This window comes from Limulus polyphemus, unplaced genomic scaffold (assembly GCF_000517525.1).
Source record: "Limulus polyphemus unplaced genomic scaffold, Limulus_polyphemus-2.1.2 Scaffold2960, whole genome shotgun sequence".
In the NCBI taxonomy this organism is placed as follows: domain Eukaryota; kingdom Metazoa; phylum Arthropoda; class Merostomata; order Xiphosura; family Limulidae; genus Limulus; species Limulus polyphemus.
In genome coordinates, this window is record NW_013668570.1 from 38,910 (window position 1) to 64,331 (window position 25,422).

General features: G+C 33.0%; 1 protein-coding gene across 3 annotated transcripts in view; it reads left to right on the forward strand.

Annotated features, from left to right (window-relative positions):
• The window catches only part of LOC106468311 (mediator of RNA polymerase II transcription subunit 13-like), a 98,033-nt gene that overhangs the window by 37,160 nt on the left and 35,451 nt on the right, over positions 1 to 25,422 (forward strand). For all 3 annotated transcript variants that reach the window (XM_022396655.1, XM_022396656.1, XM_013928729.2), the window contains 7 exons: positions 269 to 546; positions 2,160 to 2,361; positions 3,075 to 3,299; positions 9,579 to 9,663; positions 11,306 to 11,487; positions 15,077 to 15,285; positions 21,969 to 22,753. In XM_022396655.1, the coding sequence (XP_022252363.1) occupies positions 269 to 546; positions 2,160 to 2,361; positions 3,075 to 3,299; positions 9,579 to 9,663; positions 11,306 to 11,487; positions 15,077 to 15,285; positions 21,969 to 22,753 (1,966 nt within the window). The remainder of the gene's footprint in view (positions 1 to 268; positions 547 to 2,159; positions 2,362 to 3,074; positions 3,300 to 9,578; positions 9,664 to 11,305; positions 11,488 to 15,076; positions 15,286 to 21,968; positions 22,754 to 25,422) is intronic.

Genomic DNA, 25,422 nt, shown 5'->3' on the forward strand with positions numbered 1-25,422 from the left:
CCTTTTAATTATGTTTGAAATTATGAACATTGCTCAACATCATGAAAATTAAACCTTATTTTCAATAAGCAATCCTGAAAAATATTTGGGGGTGCTTAACTTTTTTCCAGGTGTATATAATGTTAAAAGATAATTTAACTAATTCATTTACATTTATTGGTTGGACTTGGTTTCAAAATCATGAAAATTACTTGTATCTTTGCAGGAGGGGATAATTATTCAAATATGACTGTAGACTTAAATATTGATGAACATTTTTTTTTTCCAGGTATTATCACCCTATCAAAATCTGCCTATGACACCTGAGCATCATAAAATATGTGAAGGATCACATAGAGTTTCTACTTTCTCTGGTTACTGGCCAGCTAATGATCAGAAGCAAGCTCAACTTATACATAGTAATACATCCATTTATACAAAAGTATCTAATCAGGGTATTAAACGACCAGTGTTGTCCACATTGAAAGAAGAAGAGATCATGGAAGAAGAATCATTTCATAGAACAAAATGTTTATATGATTACTCAAGTCTTCATTCCACATCTTGGTAATTATCAAATGTTTTATTTGATCGATTGGTATAATAGACTACTCAGTGAAATAAGTTTTTTTAATTTGTAAATTTTATCAAAATTATAGTTATCTTTGTTACAGACTGTTTAATATAGAGTGTTTCTTTATTTGTTTTAATAAGAGGCTTATCTTCATCTTACTGTAATGGACGTAGCGTGTATGTCAGTATCTATGTATGTAACCAAAACTACAGAAAAATCTTTAAACATCAACATATTGATAATATTGATGCAGAGATGAAATGTTGATTGTTTAAAGACTTTTCTGTATTCTTAGGGTGTGTTTTAAACTTATAAGAAGACGATCTAAAGAAAGCAATTCAAGATTGGAAAGCCAAAAATATGCTGAAATACAAGATATCAATGCAGAAGTTGTGATTGTGGCGCCATCTATTGAATGGCACCATAAACAAAAATCCATAAAAAAATTTCACACTATGGGCATTCAAGATTCAGACAATTTAAAAAATAACTATGGTATGTGCAACAACCATTTCTTTATAACAAACACAATTTTAAATAAAAGTACTCCCCCATGCAACAAGTACATGACTTTCACAAGGACTGTACGTGAGGGTTTGATTATATCTTTATTGATGTAATTTTTAAATGTAGTACTAAAAACTGGAGTTCTTTAAAAAAACTATTATTTTTTCAATTAAGGATAGCTCTTTTAATATAAGAAAACATTACAGTTTATATCAGTAAAATTTATTAACGTTTTGAGCTCTGTACATTGAATCATTTTGATGCAAAAAGTTGTATATGACTAAAGAGCACAATTCGAACATTTTTCTAGTGCAATATTTACCAGAAAAAAAAGTTCACTTTCTTTTTACAATTTTTTAGAATTAGGTGTGAATACTCTGATTAGTAATTACTAGCACAAATGAGTCACAGTGTTGAATTTACTTTCATATTTCAGTTGATGGAAATACCTAGTTACCTAAAGATTGTCTTTGATTGCTTCAAACTAACAGATTTTTAATATGTTTTTAAACCAAAAAAGTTGTTAAATATACTAAAATGTACTTTTTTTCTTATACATGGTTCATAAATGTAAGTATTAGTTGGTTTGTCTAATATTTAACAACAAATGAGTAAATTATTTTGACACACATACATATGTATACTGTAACAGAAAATGTTTGATAAAATTAAATTCTTCTAGCCATATGGTCTAATGGTTAGTGTGCTGGACTGAGAGTTCATAACACACTTCACATTGCCACAGAATCATGCTCTGCACTTTGTAGCCATGGGTGCATTATAGCTTAAAAGTTATTTAAGTCCTTGCCGTGTCTTTGTAAGGCACATGGAGCTGATGCTTTCAAACTCTGGTTTCATTATATGAGTGTTCGTCAAATCTCACTGTTCAATTAGAGTAGCCCATGAGTTGGTGATGAATTCTGTTGACTAGCTGCCATCCCACTAGTCTTTCAAGTCAAAATTATGAATGGCTCGCATAGATAACTTGTGTAGCTTTACACAGGTATAAAAATTAAACTTGGCCATCAGTTAAGGTGTAAAATATAATTTTTTTTTATCTGATAGAAAGGAGTGATGAATATATGTTCTTTTACTCTAGGGAGCCTGAGCAGAAAAAAAGAAAGCATTTTAATTGTGGATTTGGTGTTAGGACAGAGAGTATTCTAGGTGATTTAGAAGAAACCCTCAACAGTTCAAAGTCAAAAGACCCTTATGAGTTCAATGATGATTTTGAGGATGAACAGCGTAGTTCTTCTCCTGGTGGATCAAGTTATAGAAGCTGTATTGATATGTTTATCAAAGTACGTATTGAAAGCATATTAATTTCTAGGTTTTCTTCTTTTTTGTGTTAAGAGTATAACAAAACCATAGACAGAATAACTTAGAATGTAAGTATTTGGAAACCAGAGTAGATAGATGAGCATTCTTAATTAAATTTAAAACAAAATATTTGATTATACCAGCATTTTTGCATATTTTCATTATTTGAATATAACAGACTGGTGAATAATACTTTATTATTAAATGTTTTTCTCTTTCCTTGATTTGAGTATAATGAAATTAAAGATATACAATTACAGTTTGTTTTGTGTATATTGAATGATAATTGGCTTTTATGGAGCATCAAAATACTTATCTATGTGCTAGTTAGAAGTTATGTTAATTCTAGTACAGATTTTTGTCAGTAGATTCTGCTACTATTTTGTTAAAAAGTTTTTTCACAGAATATTTAGCATTCTTTTACTGCTGAACAGATTTTTTTAATGAAAATATTTTTTACTGAAGGTGTCTGCTGTATGAATTGTCATACCATTTTTTTCAGTATTGTAGAGTTTTTGATACACCTATCAAAGTATTAAAGCTTTCTTTCTTTACAAAAGATGTAGGCATCATTTGCATACCAATTAGTATTCAAAAGTTAAGGTATTTGTGCTTTATTGATTTTTTAAAGAGAGATAGTCATACTTTTATTGAAATCCAGACAAAAGTACAGATGTGACAACTAATTTTATAGGAGGGAGAGAAGACAAGAGAACAAGAGGTTACTCCTCCTCCTGCTCCCTATCCTGGAGAACTTTCTAAGCCGTCTGTCTTGAATGAACTTTCGTGTGCAACATCCCCACTCACTCCTCGTCCTCATATTACCAGTTTCACTAGAGAAGAAGACCTTCAGCTTACAGAACATGACCTAGAAAATATATTTGAAGTGAGCGCTTCTGATGAAAGCAGTAATGAAATGGTAGGCTTAGTATATTTATCTGCTAATTGAACTTTTAAAAGTGTTAGGTTACATGGCACTCATTTGAGGAAAGTAATAATATACCATTGTTTTTAAGAATTATTTGTTAAATAATGTATTGTTTGAATAGTAAGTCTAATCTCCCTATTTTTTTTATAGTAGTAATGGTAAAATGTCAGGTTTTTTTGTTGTCTAATGCGTTGTACTCTTATTTTATAAAGTACTGCATAGTAACATATTCACTGTAGCCTAAGAACTAAATTTAAAAACAATTGAAAAGAAATTACATCTTACAGTTTAACCCCTATCCAGGTTACAGGTAGGGTTCAGAGTGCATGTCATCATGTTTTGTAGACTTGTATTCAAACTTTTATCAAACTAATATTTGATCAATATATGTCCATAAATTTGAAGTCAAATTATAGTTTATTATTCAAATTTTAGTATTATACATTATTTAATTTCTTAATTCAAAAGAAAATATAAAAAAAAAAGAAATTAAATATTGATTTTTTGTATGTCACATAGTCTTCCGCTTTTGCTCGGATTCTATTGTGGGTGTCATAAAATGCAAAGTCTAATGAATTAGAAACTTAAATTACTAATATTGACAAGTTAGAATATGAAATAAGAACCTTCTACCTATTCTATTTGCTGAGATATTATATTTAGCAAACCCTATTTACCTATGCCTACTTTTCTTGAATACATGTTTATAACCAATTGAAAGCACTCATTTTGAAGTATGTAATTCTGTCAATCTTCCTAAAGTATTTACATGGGTAAAGCAGTGAAAACCGTTAGAGGGTTTGAAGAGTTGTGATCAAGGCAATTATATGATCAGAAATGAGATTTTTATACCCAAATACAGCTTAGTTAGGAAGCCTTATAGTTATGGTGGATTTTTGTTGTATTGTTATATCAATTAATTATTTATTATAATTTTTAACAAACAATTTTAAACTCAAGTGCCGGTAGTGGATATTAATTAATAATTTGTTGTTATTCCAAAATGGTTGTATAAAACCTACAAAAGTTTTTTTACATACTCCACGTGCAAAAATCAAGGAGGCTTAGTAAGTATGATGTATGAGTATAAAAACTTTGTAACATCGTAAGTGGTAGAGATCATTGTTTTATATATATTTTGTACTTACTTTTCTATGTTTTAACAAAACTAATTGAAATTTAAGAAGTTATGTGTAAATAGTATTGATATATGTACATATGAAATATATGGTAACCAAAATGTCATTGTATTTTACAAAATACTGGTACACTCGTACTAAGACTAAGACACTTGTTCTTTGTAAAGGTCAGTTTCATGTTATTTGATACGATAACATGAGTTGCATATGTACTGTGTGATTTACAGCTTATGTTGTGGCTGATTATTAGTTAGACACAGCTCAGAACTTAATAAAACAAAAGATTAATAAATATAAATAGATGTATACTGTTACGAGATTTAAGCTATTTAGAATAAACATTTGTGGTTTTCTATTATAATTTGCAGTCATTCTAGAAAGAAAAAAGGGTAATTTAGATTTATTTCCTAATTTTTTATGAGGTCGGTCAAATGAACCAACCCTGTACAGAGTTAAGGTTGAGAAAATAACAGATAAGATATAAAGTTATTCTAAAAAACATATTATATTCATTTAGGAGATTATAGAGATTATGCAAATGAAATTTGACAATTTTCAGGTGAAGAAAAGTATTTCCAGTATGGTATCTTACCTTTGCTCACGAAATAGCTTTCATTCAGTTCTACGTTTTATATGCACAAATTTTTTTGCTTGCCACTAGCTTGGAAACTCCCACCTACTCCACTTTCCATGTGATTCTACTTCATCTTCGCATGCAAATAAACATGTGGCAACTCTCCACCAGTAAGAGCATGGCACACTCTCCTGAAACATGTTACTCTCTCTAAATTATTAAGCCTAACTTTCACACTTCTCATTTAAACACAGTCATGTTAAAAAGTTGCTTGTGGACGATTGGCTCTTAATGGCTCCATCCAAACAACTTGTAGCTCACAAACACATAGAGTTGCTTCTGATAGAATCAGCTCATGTAGGTTGGATCATCAAGGTTGAGAAGTCCTTCCTTTCACCTGTCCAACATCTTGTCCACTTGGAAGTCTTTTCCAACTCCTACCTAAGTTGGGCCTAGCCTTCTCTTCCTTGTCTCCAGTCAACGGAGCTTTTTGTCACCAAGGTCCTTACTTCTCCTACACTCACTGTATGAGAAGTTCTTCTCTTTTGGGAAGGTGGGCTTCCATGGAAGTTCTTATAGTCGTAAGTCCTACTCACATGTACCCCTTCAATGGATGCTGCCCAACCAATGGAACCTTGCTAGGGATCCCTTGGACTTTGTTAACCATCTCCCATCTTCCCTCTTACTCAGTTTCATATGGTGGCTAGAAAGAGACAACATCTTGGTGGTGTTCCTTTTCTACCTCCGCTTCCAGTGTTGCACCTGTTCAGAGATGCTTCTTTCATGGATTGGGGGCAAGTTTAGAGCATTGGAAGGTTTTGAATCGTTGGTCTCCTGTTGAGACAATCATGCATATCAGTGTCTTGGAATTACTAGTCGTCCATCCAACTCTTTTGATTATTTCTTTTTCTCTGTACAAGTAAATTGATCATGCTCCCTTCTGATAATTCAACAGTTGTATTATACATCAATCAATAGGGTGGTACCCATTTAAGTTTGCTCTGTTTCAGAAAATTAGATTTACTCTTTTTGGGCCCATGATTTTTACACACGCTTCATTCCATGTCATTTTCCAGGTGCATTCACTCTGGTTGCGATCGTATTTTTTATCCCAACCAGATCCTCCCCATGGAGTGGTCCCTTGACCCTTTTCTGATGGCTATGCACATATTGGGGTACCGCTCATTTGGATGCATTTATCATACATCACATCACCAAATTACCCCTGTTCTGGTCCCTAGTACCTCATCCTCTGGCTTTGGATATAGATGCTCTCAATCAAGACTGGACCAACCTGTACCTATATGCCTACCCATTTATCCATCTCTTACCCAAGGTGTTGTCCATCATCCAGCTCACTTTGTGTTGAGTACTTCTTATAGCACCTTTTTGGCCAGCACAACTCTGGTTCCTGGTTCTCATCCTTTTCCAAACAACAACCATTTACCTCATCCTCTTTTGCCATTCCTTCTCCGTCAGTCTCGATCACTAGTTTCTCGTCCTGCACTCACCAAACTCTGTCTTCACACATGACTTTTGTATGATCCCTTGCAAGGAGATCTGGACTATCTGCATGTGTAGCATCAATTTTCTTCCAGTCGGTTTGCTTTTCATCACCCATGTTTTATCAGAGAAAGTGTTTCACCTTTTGCCCCTGGCCATTGCACCATGGATTCCTTCCTTCCTGACCAACCATATCTCACGTCCCAGAGTTTCTTACCTGGCTGTTTGATCATAACTCCTCAGTATCTACCGAGCAGGATATCAAGCATCCTTGGCCAACATCTTCAGTTCTACTAGATACCGCAGTGTTTTCCTCTCACACCATTTCCCTTTTGGAGTTCCTTCTGGATCAGTTGTCCTCCTTGCCATACACTATTGCTGGATTGGGATATTAATGTTCTAAATACTCTTATTTGTCCTCCCTTAGAACCCTTAACCACCTGTTCTCTCTGCCATTTAACCATAACCCTCTCTTCACAGGCATTCTTTACAGTGCATATCATGAGGTTTTTAGTAACTTTCATTCAACATTTAATTAAAATACTTTTTGTTTATGCTCTACAAATTCATATAAATAATATTTTAGCTAATAATCCATATGTTAATAGTATATGAGTTTTAAGTTCTTAATTTTATTTGGCAATATTTAAGCCTTTAGTTTTTGCAAAGTGACCTATCTTGGCTGTGTTTTAGTGGACTAGTATTTTGTGAAAAACAGTCAGATTTCAACTATTACATATATTGTATATATATATACATACACACACAAAATACATTATTACTATTTACAAATAAGTTCTTAAACTTATTTTTCTGAAATCATAGAGGAGTAGATAAAGAAGTAAAGCAAACAATTATCTCTTCTTGTTACAACCTTTGTACTCATTTTGCTGTGTGTTGTAGGTTGCTAAGACTTATAAAATTTAGCCTTTGGAAGATGTGAAGTGAAATATATATATATATATATATATATATATATATCAAGCATAGTAACTAAGCTGTATTTGGGTCTAAAAAAAAATATGAAATTTTCAGCAGACTAAAGACTCAACTTACCACCTTGAAGGTTTGTATTGAAAGTACGAGATGATGTCGTAATACTTGAAAATGGCTTAGAAAGCCACTAGGGATTAGGGGGACATTCTGAGGTTTCATTTGGTTATTCACGTCATAGACAGAAGTAAGTATATATAAGGGAGCATTTCCAGAAATGGAAAGAGGTGAGGGGGCCACAGTGCTTGATTCCATATATATGAGTGATATCTCAGCAAATTGAAAAGATAGGAGATTCTTATTTTATATTCTAGCTTGTAAATATTGGTAATTTAAGTTCCTAATTCACACAACACAAACATCCAATTTGAACCAGTGCAGCATTCAACATACCACATTACACACAAAAATTGATTTTTAACTGTTTTTTTTAATATTTACTTTTAAATTAAGAAATCAAATAATGTATGATATTGAAATTTGAATTATAATCTACAGTTTGATACCAAACTTATTGACATAAATTCATAAAATAATAGTTCAATAAAATTTTGAATGCGAGTCAACAAATGCGATGACATGGCCTTTGACCCGTGACTCGTGTGGAAAGGGTTAACAAATCTGATATATGTATACAAAGGCCATGTAATGTTTACTGAGAGTCTGCAAAATCATGTGAAGATACACTTACATTAACAAAAGTTATAGTATGATTAACCTCATGGTTACTTTGGTGGTTATGTAGTAGGTGCAATGCCTCATAGTCAGAGAGTTAAATGAAAACATAAAAGATATTTCCAAAACTTACTTACCTCCTCTCACACTACAGGTATTACTTGACTGCTAGGATTTCATCCTTTGCCCATTTAAGCATTGGTCTGATTTTTTTCTCACTTGCTCCAGTCTTTTATTTCCCAATTAATTGCCCTTGGTGATATCTGTCTCGTGACACTCTCCACCTATGTCAATGCACCCTCTGTTATTCTGATACTGTATCTAAACACCTCATTCAGATAACATTATAACTTTTTCTTGACAAAGCATTTGTTAATGGGTTTCTCTGTGCTATGACCATTGGAGATACCTTAAGTGTTTTTTGTGTTACCTAGTTGATTTTCGTAAAAAGAAAAAAAAAAGAAATTTCGTTTGTGCAAGCCTATATATGACATGAATTCTCCGATTACTGTTTCTTTTGAGAATGCTTTTATTCCTGGTCTGGAAAACAACTTTAAGTTGTGTTTCTGGTGATCACTGCTTTTACTGTTTATCTATATTTTATATTAGTTTCATGGCTACATAACTACTTCAGTGGGTAAAGATAAATAACAAATATAAATAATTGATGAAAACAAAATAAGTTTGACCAACTAGATATTTTAAATGGAACTTTTTGATTGATCATACTTAAAAAATCCTGTTTTATTTCATTGTTTCATATTTTCTAATAGTTATTTCTTTGTATGTAAGAGCTTCTTTTAACAAATGAGAAAATGAGCATGTTGTTATTAGAAAAACACTGACACAAGAATTATACTTTTATGGACACATTTACATGATTTTAGGCATACAATAAAAAAAAAGCCTAAGACAAAAAGAAGAATTTTTTCATGTTAGACAGTGTTTCAAAACAAAATTTCCAAAAATTCACATTGTAAAATATTATACAAATACTGAACTAAATTATATAATTTTTCAAACACAAACGAGATATGTAGAAAATGTGTATCAGATTTCGTGTAATTAGCATAAGCAGTTTAAGTGTGAGAATGAAACAAACTGGGGTAATATAACATTACCAGCCGAGATAGGGTTGATTTGCTGTGTTGGTAATGTTTATTTACATGATATCTTGTAAATAAAATTAACTTCTATGGAGTCAAATCCTGATGTTTTTAAAGGATTTCTGTTGTTCAGTGTTGTTCAATTAAACAAATTCTGTAAAATTGTTATGTAAAACATAATTAATTAAAAAATACTGAAAAAGTATGTAAAACTAAGCTAATTAGACTTGTTTTGATGTTTTTTGCAACTTTTGTACATAACAGTAAAATATTTTATCAGTTCCAGCATCCAGCCACACCTAATTCCATAAAGTTCACACCTTACGAAGAGAATGTAACAAATGCAAACAGTACCTCATTTCTGGGTAAGAACTTTTACACCGCTAAGGGGTATTAATTTTACAAATAGGTATTGCAGAGATCTGTGTTATCAGTATTTTTTAGTGAGATATAAATTCATTATGTTTTAATTTTATCCCAAACAAGTATATTGCATAAAACTATCAAATGTGAGTACTATTAAAAATAATTCCTGTTTATATAATTTGAGATGAGTATGAAAATGGATTACCAGTTTACTGTCCTCTCAACATTAGAATGGATAAGTAAAACTCAGTTAAATAGACAAGGGATGTCTGAATTAAAACAACAAAAGAATATGGAATAAAATGATAGTTATGGACATGGATGAAATGTCAGTAGATAGTGTGTAAATAATTGATTTATTACTTTTATCCTAGTTTTTACCATATCAAGGATCTGGAATTTTATTGTTGTAGTACAACAAGTGTTTGAATTTAATATTTGATTCCTTTTAAATATTGTGTATAAGTTACTTAATAATATATATACCTGAATTTGGAAACATTCAAATACAAGGCAAATATCTGAATCTATATATATATATAAGAGGCTAACATCTGTCTGTCTGCAAAGCTCTTCAAACAGTTTAAGTCTGAGTTGGATGAAACTTTGCACATTTTTTCAGCATCATTAGGGGAAGTTAATAAAAAAGTTTCATTACAATTGAGTCTCTTATAAAAAAAAAGTTTATTTAGTGCATGTGTTCTGTTTTTTAAGAAATAAGTCAATAACATCTTCATATCACGGCAAAATGAAAAATGTTATAAAATAGACCCTTGCTAAAATTAAAAACATAATATAATTTTTTCCTAAATTGCTTTCTTAATGGAGAAATTGTACTTTTTCCTTTTTAATAATGTACATTAATTCTGTACATTTATTATTATCAACAAAATTTATTTTTTTAAATAAATCTTCTAAAATTGTGGTATAGTCAGTTTAATGCAGATTATCAAATATGAAGTGACACAAGCTTTAGAAGATACAGTCTAAAAGGCTATACGTTTCTAGTAATGTAACATTTAGAATTATTTATTATATTCTTCTGTATGATGAATGAGGGGTAAATACAGCCTATTTCAAAGTCAAAAGTTCAGAAATAATTTATGATGTGTTGAAGAAAGAAAATCTTGTCTCAATTTGTACACGTTTAATAGAAGTTTCAATAAACTTTAGACTAAATCATGGCAGAAAAGTTAGGCATAATCTATCACTATAAATAAGGAAAAATACAAATTATCACATCAGAAACTGAATTTGTTTCTGTTTTTTTACTCTAAAAGGTAAAGTATGCCATAAAAGATTATTATAGCTTACTAACTGCTTTTTTACATATTTATTTAATGCAAAATAATAAATTATTGAGAATTATTATAGATAATTATTTTGTTATTGGAATTTTGAAGGTAACAGTGCAATGATTAAATAAGTTTGTTGTCAAATTGTGATAGTACTCTAATGGTTTAAGAATATTAGTATTTAAAGAATAGCTTATATTGAGTTTAGGGACACTTTGAGAACCTGAACTTAAGCTTTAAAATAAATAAGCAATCTGTTTATTATCCTGGACCTGGCCCTAACTGTTTTACTGTAAGAAACTGTATTTGGTTTTTCTAAAGTAATGGATTTAAACTTCATCTGTAGGTCCAGCAGAGTTAATGCGGATGTTTCCCACTCCTCCATCTTTAGAACCCCATGTTACTCCATCTCCATCTGGGATTGTTGATATTACAGTAGTGGATGGTAATAATGGCTTACCAACAATCAGGGAAAGATTAGATAATCATGCCAGCTTTGATACTTCAGGGCTGTATGAACAAACCAGAGTAAGTAGTGATTTCTCATTTGATTAATGATTGTTAAACCTAAATATTATAGTCCAGTACTTTGAACGAACTAGAGTAAGTGTTGATGGTTTGAGTGCCTTAAAGATTAAGTTTTTGATGAGTTGAAGAATGTCATAATTTTTGTATTTATTGATTTATAGTTTACAAAAGTAGTAGTACTAAAACATTGAATCTCTCTTTGTTGTTGCTCTATGTACTATTTTTCAAATTGTAGTGCATAAGATGTATCAATTTAGGACTGAAATAACTACATAAAAAGTGGTGTAACTGGAGAGATAAAGGTTAAACCTTTTGAATTGTGAGAGCAAAATAGATGAATGTAAAATACATACTTTAGAGATTTGTGTCAGCCTTACCTGAAGAATAAAATGAGGGACTATTACTAGCATATTTTATCTTTGGGCACATTGTTTCAGAAATACAACTAAATGTAAGTACTTTTGCTAACAAAAAAAGGAGGAATATAATTCTATGGAAACTGCCTCACCTATATTATAACTACTATTCAGAAATCAAGTTGCTAGTTACTACATCTTTATTTTTTCCATGTTTGTTGAATAATATAAAGGTCCAGTTGTATAATTTTTTCCCAATTTAAGATGTTTTGTTTTTCCCACATTGCATCCATTTATTAATGTAAGCAATATCTTTAAAGAACTGCAGTATGTTGTTTATCATTATATGTCATAAATATTAAAAGATTATATTTTTTAAAGGTAGTTTTGGCTATTTTGTTGTAAAATCTTGTTTATACTGAAGTGTCAAGATCCATTGTTTGTCATAATTGAAAGTTTTAAACCTTTTAATTTCTGGTGTATCTCTACAACGTCCAAAAAGCAACCACAGCCTTATATGAAATATCAACTTGTGCAGTGTGGTTAGACGTTATGAGTTCTGTTATTAAATGAATTGGAGATATTGGCTATGAAGCCAATGCTACTGAGGTGTTTATAAAGCTTACACTGAAATAGAATTAGCAAGACATAATTTAATTATGCCATATAACATGACAAACTTAAGAAAGAAGTCATATTTTTGACCACTTAATGATGAATTAATAAGTTACTTTCAAACAGAGAGAAAATCTGCTAACTGCTGAATCACTTGAAGCACAAATCTAAGTATTTGTTATACATGCTATTGACATCCCTGCTGGTGATCTGATGTTGTAAAAGTCACTTGAACAGAAAGCAATTTGTACCTGAGTAACCTTACTCATGCTAGTTGATAAATGAGAAGATGAAAGATTGTAAGAGAACAGAAGTGTTTGATTTCTTAGACACTTGCAGTACCAATAAAGTCATATGGAATAGACTTTGATAAGACAGTTTGATGACCTGTATTTAAAGTTATATTGTGTAATACTACCTATTTGATGTCTGTTAAATGTAAAAATATACATGATTCTTGTATCTGATGATAGATCGTTCTCTTGATAAGAATTAAAAACGTGAAGATACTAATCAATTTAGTAAAACTAAAAGAGTGGGAAATCATGTGAAATAGACAGTGATAAGACAGTTTGATGACCTATATTTAAAGGTGTCATTTTGAGAAATACCCATGTCTGTTGTGCATGAGCTTACTTGTGGGCTATCTTCATTAATATCTTCACTGGATTATCCATCAGAATTCTGTTTACAATTTTGGTCTTGGAAAATACTTTTTTGTAAATAAAGTAATCCACTCATCTTGTTCTGCTTTGGAGAGAAGGTTAGTTCCCCATTTTCTTGGATTTGAAGATATTAGGCTACAAGAATTATCTAATCATATCTATCCTCTTGCACGGGACATTTTGGTAGAAGAGAACAATTATGTTGCCATCTTAGTTTTAGATTACACACACACACACATGTACACATAAACGTCCTAATTATGCATTCCTGAAACAAAATTCTGTATACACAAGCTGCAGCCATTTTTCAAACCTTTGATGATTGTATCCACTGATGGATACATTGTGTTGTTGTTGTTTTTTTCCATATTTTACTGATGGGCAGAATAATGATACAACAATTACTGATCACATATACGTGATGTTGAAAACATTTGCATCTTGATATAACCACCTGGCGTGGCTGTTATGAATAGAAGATATAGAGATGCAGTGAATCTCTTACAAAAACTGGGTGTGCAAAACTAGAAGCCATTCTTTCTGCAGAAAGACCCAGTTTTTTAAAGCTTGTAACAAAAATACATTGGTGGTAGAAGCAACAAATGGTTGCATAAAGCAGTGAAAGCTATTGGACATGGTATATACCCTCCTTCAGATTTTTTTTTATTATTAATATTATATAGAGAGAATTAGTGCTTTATGTAACTGGTATCAGCCTGCACTCACACAGAACACAAGCTAACTACTGTTGCACAATGTGTATTCAAACTGGTGAAACAACCAAAACACCCCAACAGATTATAGAATTTGAAGATTTGTACACAAGAGAAGTTGATATGGTAAAGATTAAAGCAGGTGATGCAGCTTTTGACTTTTTTTTTTATTTATCTGACGAATGTTTGCAATCACTTACACTAGATGTGTACTGGCTGAAACAGGCAGTATTATACATACACAAACGTATATTTGAGAATGAACTGTATGGTTCAGTAATAAACAGATCATCATCTCCATATAAAGATTCAGTTTTGCCTTATTTCAAGTAAGGTGTACTCTGGATTCAGCATGACGGAGTGACCCACCTGTACCAGATTGGAATTGCTTTGTCGTGCAGCCTCAAGAATATAGTTGTGCTGTGCACATACACACAGCATCAGTAATGTGATTCTTGGGACTCAAATAGTACAAGGAATACAGAACCTCAAGACCAACTTCCATACATACCTAAAGTTATTAGGGTGCTACAACAATCATTGTTAACACTTCCAGTGAGTTGAACAAAGACTGGGGATGAAATGCAAACACTTATTATATACAGGGTATGTGAAATGTGACATTTTTATGAGTGAGTTATATGATAAGCCAAGATTAAAAACGATTTTTCTGGTCATTTCTGTTCAATAAAGTAAGCACTATTTATAAATATATAAATTTGAAGTGTGTGCATGCAAAATATCTATATAGGATTTTTTGTTCAAATTTTACATAGGCCATAAAGTGTGCTGTGTTTTCCTGTTTTTGTCAGGTTGGCATAAGTATAAGCCAAATCAAATACATTACTTTCATTTTGAAACATGCTGTTACACAAATTATCATTTCACAATTGGAAAAGTTTTGCATGAAATAATTTTTGTAATTTTACTTCATATCATGTAAAATTCCTATGTAATTACTTTGACTTTCAGATACCTATTGTATTTGTTTACCAAAGGATTTCACATATGCATTATCTTAATAGGCACAATCCATGCTATTTTTTTTCTGTCATGTTTCTAAAATTGTTTAGCTATTTTTAAGACTTATTTACTGGTACAAGGAATTTTAGTGTAATTTAATAGGTTTGATAATCCCTGATTATTATATAAGCTTGGCATATCATGCCAGTTAACTATTTTATATTATGAAAGTATGACTTTAAAATTGAATAACTGTTTTAATTTTGGCTGTTTTCAGGATTGGTCATATGTATACAAGCCCATGGCACAGTACAAGTTTCTGAGTTCAAATAAATACTCTCCTCTCTCCAGCCTTCCTAGCAATACACTACCCTCACTCAGTGTTCCACCAGAGACTACTTACAAACCTTATTGGCATTTTTATTTTTCATCACAGGCAGGAATGCTAGCAACATCTGCTGGTGTCCCAGACAATCATTTTAATGGGTAAGATATTTTATTCATTATCAGTTAAGTTTTTTAGTAACAATGATACTGCACATAATATACACTGTTGTGACCAAAGTATGCAAGAAAAGTAGATCATTAGTGAATGAGTGTGTGAAAGATACCAAAACTGCATGGATATGAAAAAAGGATTATACATTGGTGGAATTGTTGTAAGTTTGTATTCAAAATACAGAGGGTTGTTAACAATACGTGGCAACAATTTGCATATCCAGCCATTTCTGTGGCTTGTGACTACACTAATTTAAAGTCTTGACCTTCTTGTTGTAATTAAGTTGATGTGTGGTTACTTACAAGTCCTGATTCTTCTAAAATTGACCCTTTCTTAGAGGGTCACATTACTGGAATTTCTCACATACAATCTATGCCAAAAACATAGAACTTACAGAGTTTTAACATTTCAAAAAAAGAAGGGATGTCTGAAGTGTTGATTGATGTCAGTAAAGAGAAATTATGGTTCATGTTATGTTCACAAACCTGAATGAAAGATGGACTGTTGAGAGCTGTATGTGCAGTATATGGCATGTGATAAATGGAAATATATCATAAAAATTAGATGAAGCATATTTCTACTTACATTTTTACAAATGTTTTCTGCAAGTAATACAACATTAAAACGATGTAGTGTGTGTTTCAAATGTTTTCCCAGTAGATTTATAGTACTCATAGGTTATAGCTACAATGCAAGCTAAGCATTTGGAGAGTTAATAAAAATGCCAAGGTGCATGCTATTAGGCTAATATGCTGACACCACTATACTGTGAAGAAATACTATCTTTGTACAGATTGAATGCTAATAAGAAATGACTTCATCGCATATGTATAAGTCAACCTGTCTTTTCTTCTTAAAGGTGCAAGTACAAATATGAATTAGTATTTTACCATAGCAGACATCTCTCTTGAAATTTTGTGTGTTTGGGTTTCTCAAAATCATCAGTATGTAATTGAAAGATTTCAAAAAGCATGTAAAATGGGGTGGGGAAAGAAGACTAAAAGATGTAGTTATTCATCCTTGTATCATTACTATAGATCATGAATGGCTCTCTGTAACTTTTACAGTAACCTAACTACATCCAGTATAGGCACATGTAAATGAGTACCATCTGAGAGAGGTCTGTATGGTATGTTTTTTTTTTTATGAATGTGGGTGATTTTAGAAGTAGTAATGCATAGAAACCATATATCATCTTATGTGTAAAGCTTGTCAACACTGGAATCTTGATAGTGGATCTCAGATATTGTGACTACATGTGCAGATATCCAAGCCAAGAGTGTAAATGTTATGATCTTCCTCAGTGTCTATACTTCTAGATAATCAAGCTAAAAGTGACACTAAAGATTACAAGACAGTAACATTACGATCATTGTAATATCTGTATTATTTTGTATTTTATTTATAATGCTATTCTGTACCAATTATGCAAAATACCTCGTTTGCACCACTAGTGCCACTTTTGATTATATAAGATAGTTTCCTGCTGAAGTGAGTAAAAAATTAGTTGGAGAAATAAAAGCTGAGAACAGTACACAGTGTATGTAAGGGTTGTTATTGAGAAAACATTACATTTGGCGATGGGTTACAGGATTCAACTATCCAGCCGACTATGTCTAAAATATTAAATTTGACTTCTATTGAGCCTTCCAACTGCATGAACCAAAGCAGTATTTCTCAGTGATGTAAAAGCTGGAAAGAGCAGTTCACCTGTTACTTGACTGCAACAGTTATAATGGATGCGGGGCCAAAAGGGCTTTACTTCTACACGTAATTGGACCTGCATGCCAGGACATTTTCACAATCTTCATAGACATGGGAGATACTTATCAGGCAGCACTGGGTAAGTTTGACACTTATTTTGAGCCACTAAAGAATAGTGCTTTTGAAAGATACATTTTGACAAGCTGTTCAGCAAGATGGTTAAAATATTGATAGGTATATTACTCATCTTATACAGTTAGCTTTCTCGTGTGAATATGGAGATTTAAATGATGACATGATCAGGTACCAAGTTCTAAATAAGTGTAAATCTCATGACTTATGTAGAAGGTTGTTGAGACAAGAAGGTCTAACTTTAGAAAAGGTATTAGAGATCATTTGAGCAGCAGACCAGCAGGCATCTTGGATACAACATAACGGGGTAGAGACCATACAAGCCATGAGCTCGCCTGATAAGCACAGTACATCAAGACTGCTTTCTACTCCAATATGTAAAACAGACTTTGGTGTCAAAGGAAGACCACAAATTCATTGTTATTGCTGTAGTTATGGAAATCACGTAGCTCGCAATTGCCACATCACTAAAGACAAGATTTGTAATAAATGTCATTTTCAAGGGCATCTCACAACCATGTGCACGACTAACTATTTTTCAAAACTGGATAACTGTTCTACTTGGATGAAAAAGGTGAATTATATCACTGGTTATGATTTGCTTGATGGTGCAGAGTTGTCGGAAGATGAATGTGTTTTTGTTTTATCGAACAATATTGACAATACCTTGACCATAGGATTGTTGCATGATGGTACATTCATCTCCTGATGACTCTTGTGTTTTTGTTTTGTTGAACAATGTTGACAATACCTTGACCATAGGATTGTTGCGTGATGGTACAGAGGTGTCAGGAGATGAATGTATTTTTGTTTTGTTGAACAGTAATGACAATACCTTGACCATAGGATTGGTAATTGGTGGAGTTCCATTGACAATGCTTTCAGACTGGTGTGAGTTGTAATGTTGTAAGTGAAAGTATCTGGAATTATTTCACATAATGTGGTATGTCATGCACACCCAGTGTCACTCACAAATCCTCTATGCATATGGAAGTAAATCTCTGATTGAAGTAGTAAAAAACTCAACGTGGTCATTTCTGTTAAACCTACAGATAGCAAAGTGATTAGAGCTGAGTTTTTGTAGCTAAAGGTGCCAGTCAGTCTTTGTTAGGCTGTAACACTTGCACTACAATTAAGTATGTTGAGCTTGGGTTATCAACACTGTTTGTCTGTTGGAACAGAGTCCAATATTGATGCCATTCTGAGTAAATACCCCAAATGTTTTGGTGACATTGATAAATTAAGAGATTATCAATTAGAAATACACATTGATGAGACAGTAAAGCCTCTAGCACAACCAGTTCATAAAATTCCATTTAGTTTGCATCAGAAAGTAGAAGAAAAATTAAATGAGCTAGAAGAGAAGGATATAACCAAGAAAGTATCAGGCCCTACTCTGTAGATTAGCCTAGTGATTATCGTGCCCAAACCTTTCGATGAGATAAGGCTATGAATAGACATGCAGAGAGTTAATGAGGCAGTGCAGTGTGAAAGACATCTGATCTCAACAGTAGATGAAGGATTGCACAACATGAATGGCATGATTGTATTCAGTAAACTAGATCTCTGATGGGGCTCTCATCAAATCAAGCTCAGTGAGAAATCTAGAGAGATCACAACAGTTGTGACTCACAAAGGTCTTTATCGTTATAAATTACTTATGTTCGGTATTTGTTCATCTCCCAAAATTTATCAGCACATCATCAGGCAAACTTTGCAGGGATGTGAAGGTGCTGAGAATATCTCAGATGATATTATTGTATACAGCCATACTCGCTGTGAGCATGATCAGAGGCTTAAAAAGGTTTTATGCCATCTTAAAGAGAAAGGTTTGACTCTAAACAAAGATAAGTCACAGTTCAGAGTTTGACAGCTTGTGTTCACGGAACACTTGTTAACTTGTTATCCAAGAAAGGTATCAGTCCAACTGCTACTTGTGTTCAAGCTGTTAAAGACACTAGAACTCCAAAAATGTCAGTGGAAGTCCATAGTTTTCTAGGCTTAGTTAATTTCAGTGCTCATTATATTCTGGGTTCAGCTACACTTGCAGAACCATTGTTTAGGTTAACTTGCAAAAATGTCAGGTTTGTTTGAGGTTACCAACAACAGGAGTCATTTGATGCATTAAAATAAAAAATGGCATCTACAGAATTTTTGGCATATTTTAATTCAAATGCTAAAACCCAAGTAATCTGTGATGAGAGCCCAATGGGCCTAGTGCTATTTTAACTCAGTAACAACATGGCTAATTTAAAGTTGTATCATATGCTAGTTGTAGGTCATCAGATGTCGAGAAGGACTATTCTCTAACTGAAAAAGAGGTGTTATTGCTTGTTTGGGCATATGAACATTTCCATTTGTATTTGTACAGGATTTCATTCGAGTTGGTCATGGATCATAAGCTGCTTGAATTCATCTATTCGAGAAAATCAAAACCCTCAGCATGTATAGAATGGTGGGTTTTGCATTTACAACCTTATTCCTTCACTGTATGGTATAAATCAGATCAACAGAATGCTGCACATTCGTTGTCTTGGTCGTTGCAAAATGCCATGATAGATAACTCATGGAATGCCTCAGAAGAGTACTTTTCTTTTTGTTGTTGCAAAATCTGCAGTACGTAAAGTGCTCACAAATTGCCAAGTAGAACAAATCTCTGGTGATGATCCAGATTTAACTAATTTGCAAATGTGTATTCAAGCAGGTACACTCAATCATGCTACAGATAGTGTGAGATTGTTATACAAGATGGTATTTCCTGAACTAATGTGTTTAGGTAAGTTATTGCTATGTAATACTAAGTTTGTTATGCCTCAAAAGTTACAACAGGAAGTTATAATTTTAGCAAATGAAGGCCAACAAGGGATTGTTAAGACTAAAGCTAGGTTACAAGAAAAAGTATGGTGACCTCGTATGAATAAACAAGTGTCAGGTTGTCAGTCCATTGTCAAAATAAGAACCATTACAAATTACTCCTTTGCCAGAGTGCCCTTGGCAACATGTAGGAGCAGATTTATTAGGATTGTTTTCAACTGGAGAAAGTATTCTCGTAGATGTAGACTATTATAGCCATTACTTAGAGCTAGCTCTCATCAAATCTATCACTACAGAGAAAATTTTATATAATTTAGATAGCATATTTGCACGTCATGGTCTATTAGACATAGTACAAACAGACATCGGAAAACAGTTTACATCAGATGCTTTTAGAAAGTACATGACAGATCATGGAATCAAGCACCAAAGAGTGACTCTACTGTACCCATCAACTAATGGGGAAGTGGAAAGACAAAATCAAACAACTTTGAAAGTCATTCAAACAGCACATGTTAGTGGTGATGATTGGAGATGTTGTTTAAATACATTTTTTTAGCTTACTGTAGCACACCACATACAGTGACTGGAAAGCCACCAGCTGAATGATTGTATAATAGGCAGCTTACAACTAAGTTACTTCAAATTAGAGTAGGTTAGACAGACACAGACATGCATAAACATGTATCTGACAAAATAAGAAAGGAAAAGTTAAATGCTGACAAGTTGAGGGGTGGAGAGTCAAAGATTAGGGTAGGTGACAAAGTTTTACTGCAACAGAAAAAGATGAACAAATTGTCGGCAAACTTTGAACACAAACCATATGAAGTAATTCACAAGTGTGGCAGTTAGGTCTTCATCCAGTCTGATGAGGGAGTTTGCTACAAGAGGGATTCAAGCCACATCAGGAAGTTTGCAGAATCACAGCAAGCTTCAGTCACTAAATATCATTGTGCTACAATGCTAATGATCTCAAGGTCATGATAGTCGTCACAAGTGTCACCATCGTGGATTCCAGTGTCACTGACAACACCAACACGAAGTCCTTTGCCAGTGACATCATCAGCATGTACTTCTTCACCAACATCATCGGAAGTTATGCAGTCAGGTCCAGAGCCAAAAGCCACATCACCTCAACAGCTACAACAGTCATCACAAGTTTCTTTTCCATCAGACAGATACCAAGCACAGTAGTTCTATTTGGTGTATATACATTTTTGTTTGTTTGTTTAAACAGAGTGTAGACAGATTGCTGCTCTGTATGGGTGTTTATTGTGATGTAGGAACCCTACTGCTCTACAGCTACAACCACACCATTCCAGAAGACTTCTCATGTTAAATTCAAAGGAAAAAAGGAATGTAATATCTGCATTATTTTATATTTTATTTATAATATTATTCTGTACCAATTATGCAAAATACCATGTGTGTGTGTGGCAATAGCACCATTCTTGATTATATAAGATAATTTTCTTTTGAGGGGAGTTAAATTTTAGTTGCAGAAATAAAAGCCAAAAGCAGTACACTATGTGTATGTGTCAAGGCTGTTAATGAGAAAACATTACAATCATCCTCAGTATCTTCAAGTCTGGACATTCAAGCCAAAAATGACATTACAGAATATTAAGACTAGTCATTAGAATCATCATAAGTGACTACAGATCTAGGTACTTTTGTACATTTCACTTCGCAACTGATGTCTCCAATAGCATTTAATGAATTTATACATATCAGCCTATTAATATTTGTTTTGTTTTTCAAAATTCTAAATATATTTCAGATGAGCATAATATTGTAGCTCAGTGGTTTTTATAAGTTTTTGAACCTAACATTTTACTGCCAGATACTAAGATATCATAAATGATGTTTGTAATTTTCTTACTGTTCATAACCAGTGATAGAATCTTCATCCTTCTGTATTTTATAGTGTTTTGTTGCCATTGTTCTTTTTCCAACTCTGATACTTTTCTGTCCTCCATTTTTGATGGAACAAGAATCCAAAATTATTTATTTATTTTAGGTATCACCTGCCACCATTTTCCCCTTCAGAGTCATACAGCCCAGATCTGTACCAAAAGTCTTTACCTATTATCTATGATCTGCAGTCACCAGCTTCCAATGCTTCCTCATATTTAAATAAGCATTTAGGTTCAATAGATAATAGTTTATCATCTACAACTCCTGAAGCTCACAGTCTGGTTGTGAACCTAATCCTTTCAGATTCAATGCTCAACCTTTTCAAGGACCACAACTTCTCAAGCTGTACTCTGTGTGTGTGTAACATGAATGTTAAGGGCACTGACATAGGCCTTTACCTTCCTGATTCCATGGTGGCTTATAAAAACAATGAACTCCAGGAAAAATGTACATGTGGTTTTAGTGCTGTGGTCAACAGACATTTGGGGTATAACTCTGGGCTTTTTTATGAAGATGAAGTGGACTTAACTGGGCTGCAGAAGGAACCCATTAATCGACATCATCAACGGTTGAAAACTAATGAGACAGTCTCAGGTGGTGGAACAAGTAGCACAAGCCCAGAGCAGCTACTAAACAAGATGTCTCATGATGTTCCAGCTTTGTTACAGAGCCACTGTTCTGTTCTTCAGCCTTCCGCTTCATGGCTGTTTTTTGCCAGACAGCTTGGCATGGAAAGTCAAACAGCTGTATGCAATACACTTCAAGTACTTGATGGATGTGAAGTTTGCTACTTAGCGCTAGAAGCAGGCAGACAAGCCTTAGACAGTGAAAACACTGTCAGACTAGAAAACAAATGTGATTATCTTCACAAGTGGCCTTACTTACCAGGTAATTTATTAATTTTAACTAAATTCACTCTCTTAACTCTTCTGTGTTTCTTACCTTCTGTGCTTGCTAATTTTTAGAAACCTTATCTTACCTAATCTAACCTTATCTAACATATTAAGCTACTGATTTTTACATTTTAGTTACTTTTATAATAATAAATGAAGAATACACATGAAAAACAAGAAATATAGTTCTTACATGAGTCTTTTTTTATTGTTATTGTTGTGGATTATGGTAGCTTTAACCTGTTACCATACTCTCCACCTAAACTTCTATTCTGTAATGTATGCTTCTGTTTAGTGATCCTATTTGCTGTCTAAACTATCAGTTCATATTTGTTTATTTATAAAATGAAAAACTTTAACTTTTATGATTTAACTGTAAAATTTACAATATTGTTTTTATAACTACAGACTGATCATAATATCAGTGCAATTGTAAATTGATATTCTGACCACAGAGCTTTTTATTATCATGTTGGTTAGTCCTATATATTTGTTGTTCAGTTGATTGATACAGGAAAGACAGATGATAACTAATTTACTTTTTTTTCCATTGAATTTTATTCATAAATGTGAAATGTTTGCATTTATTTTATGCTTATGAAAAAAAGAAGAAAAAGATAAGGTGGTGCACTGGTATAAAGCAGCAATAAAACAAGTGACTACAAGTGTTGTGGCTCTAACTGTAATTGAAACTCAACCATATTTCCAAAATCCTTGTTCATATGTAATTTGTTGTTGTAGTTTGTAGTGTGAATAGGGTATTAGATGGAACAATATCATTAACAAAATATATTTTTATGTAATGCAAAGACATATAGAAGGTACATAACAATATTCAGGTGATCCATAAGGCTGCTTATATATCAAGGTGTTATATCATAGGTCTGGAATTGGATAAATTAGGATTTATTGTATTCTGTTGTGTCTACTTCTATGTATATAGATATGTTAAAAGAATTCAGTTAGCCAATATGATTGAAGACAGTGTCAATTAGTAGGTCTAGTAACTGGGGAAGAGTTTCACATATGAAAGATGTGGGAACATTTAGTAAAAAAAAAAAAAGGAACAAGAAAGATCTAACTAGTACTATATCTTTTCTAAGCTTATACACATTCTCTGAAACTACCTTGTATTGCAGATTTGGTTGTAAAGTAGTTTTACCATCTAACTTTTCTGAGACAGTAACTCTCCTCTGTATACAGAAATGCTGTTTCCCTCACACATCTTCCTATGAGATTTTCATGCCACTAGCCTTGAGCCAACTCCCACCTAAATTCACGTGCTTAACATGAACTCCACTGCTTCTTTACAACATACTCATGTGACAATAGCCCTCCACCAGAAGAAGGGCAATACAACCTTCATGTGTATTAACCTCCCTATGCACTTGCAATAATTTCATTCTTTACCTCAGCATTGCATTGAACAGGCGTGTTCAAATTTCTCATTTGAGTTCAGTTTGATGAGATTAGCATTGCTTAACGAAACTTTGATTTTCGTTTTCCTTAGCTTTTGTTTCAAAAGCTTTCAATTTTATCATGAATTCTTAAGTGATGATGACTTCTATTTAGTCCTGTGTGAGTGACGATGTTACACACACAGGCCTTATTTCTACTATGACTTCTGGAGGCGCTTTGACTGTTAAGGATGCTACAATCTGTTCAATATGTAGTGGATTACCACATGATTACTATGCCTCCAACTCCCATCCACTTAGCCAACATTTTTTCTCCCCAGTTGTGAATGGTGTATTGGACTATGTATTTGATCTGCTTTGCTTTGGGTAGTGCTTTACCATTTGAGTAATGACTTTAACCTTCCAACCTCTTTCTGGATATCATTCTCAGGTATATTCCTTCTCCTTATTTTTTGCCTGTGTCCTTTAATATTGCTCATTCATTGCTTCATGAACCAAATTCTTGGGGTTGCTTTGTCGTCCCTCGTTTGTGTGTTATTAAGGGTTTATGCTGTTTTCTTTCCCTAACAGCTCCTTACTCATACCCACATGCCTCATTCCTCTCACATTCATGACTCTTTTGTCCTGACTTACAGACATGTTTCCTTTTCTTTCTAGATTCCCTGTTTAAACTTCTGTTTGGCCTGCTTGGGGAACAGGCCCCTTGCCTTGTATTTTGCTCTCTGGTTCCCCATTTGCACATCTTCATCTTTTTCTCACCTTCCTCCTATATTCCCTCTCCTCCATTCACCTTTTACTTGAGGCACTTCATTGTGCTTCAGAGGGTTTTCTGGGCAGGTTTGTTCCATTCTCTTTGCCAGCTTAGCCTGTTCCTGTTCTTCTACTCTGTCCCACTTTACTTAGTTCTTCTACTGTTGAGTAGAGTTGCATTCCTTTTTAACTCTTTTTTTTTTACCCGGGCTCGGTCCCTGGGACCAACCTTGTAACCATTCTGTGCTTGTTATAGTTTTCATGCTATAACTTTTAAATTAGTAAGCAAATGTTAACGAAATTTGGCAGTTTATTAGTAAACATTACAATGCTTTCATATGCAAAATATCTAATTTTTTTATTTAGTTTTAAGGTTTATAAAGCAATGTTTCTCTCATGCATTTTTTTTTCTTTTCACATCTTGCCTATCTATTATGCAAAAAAGTTTTCATTTTAAGATTAAAAATACATTTATGCACCAGAAAATTTTGAAATT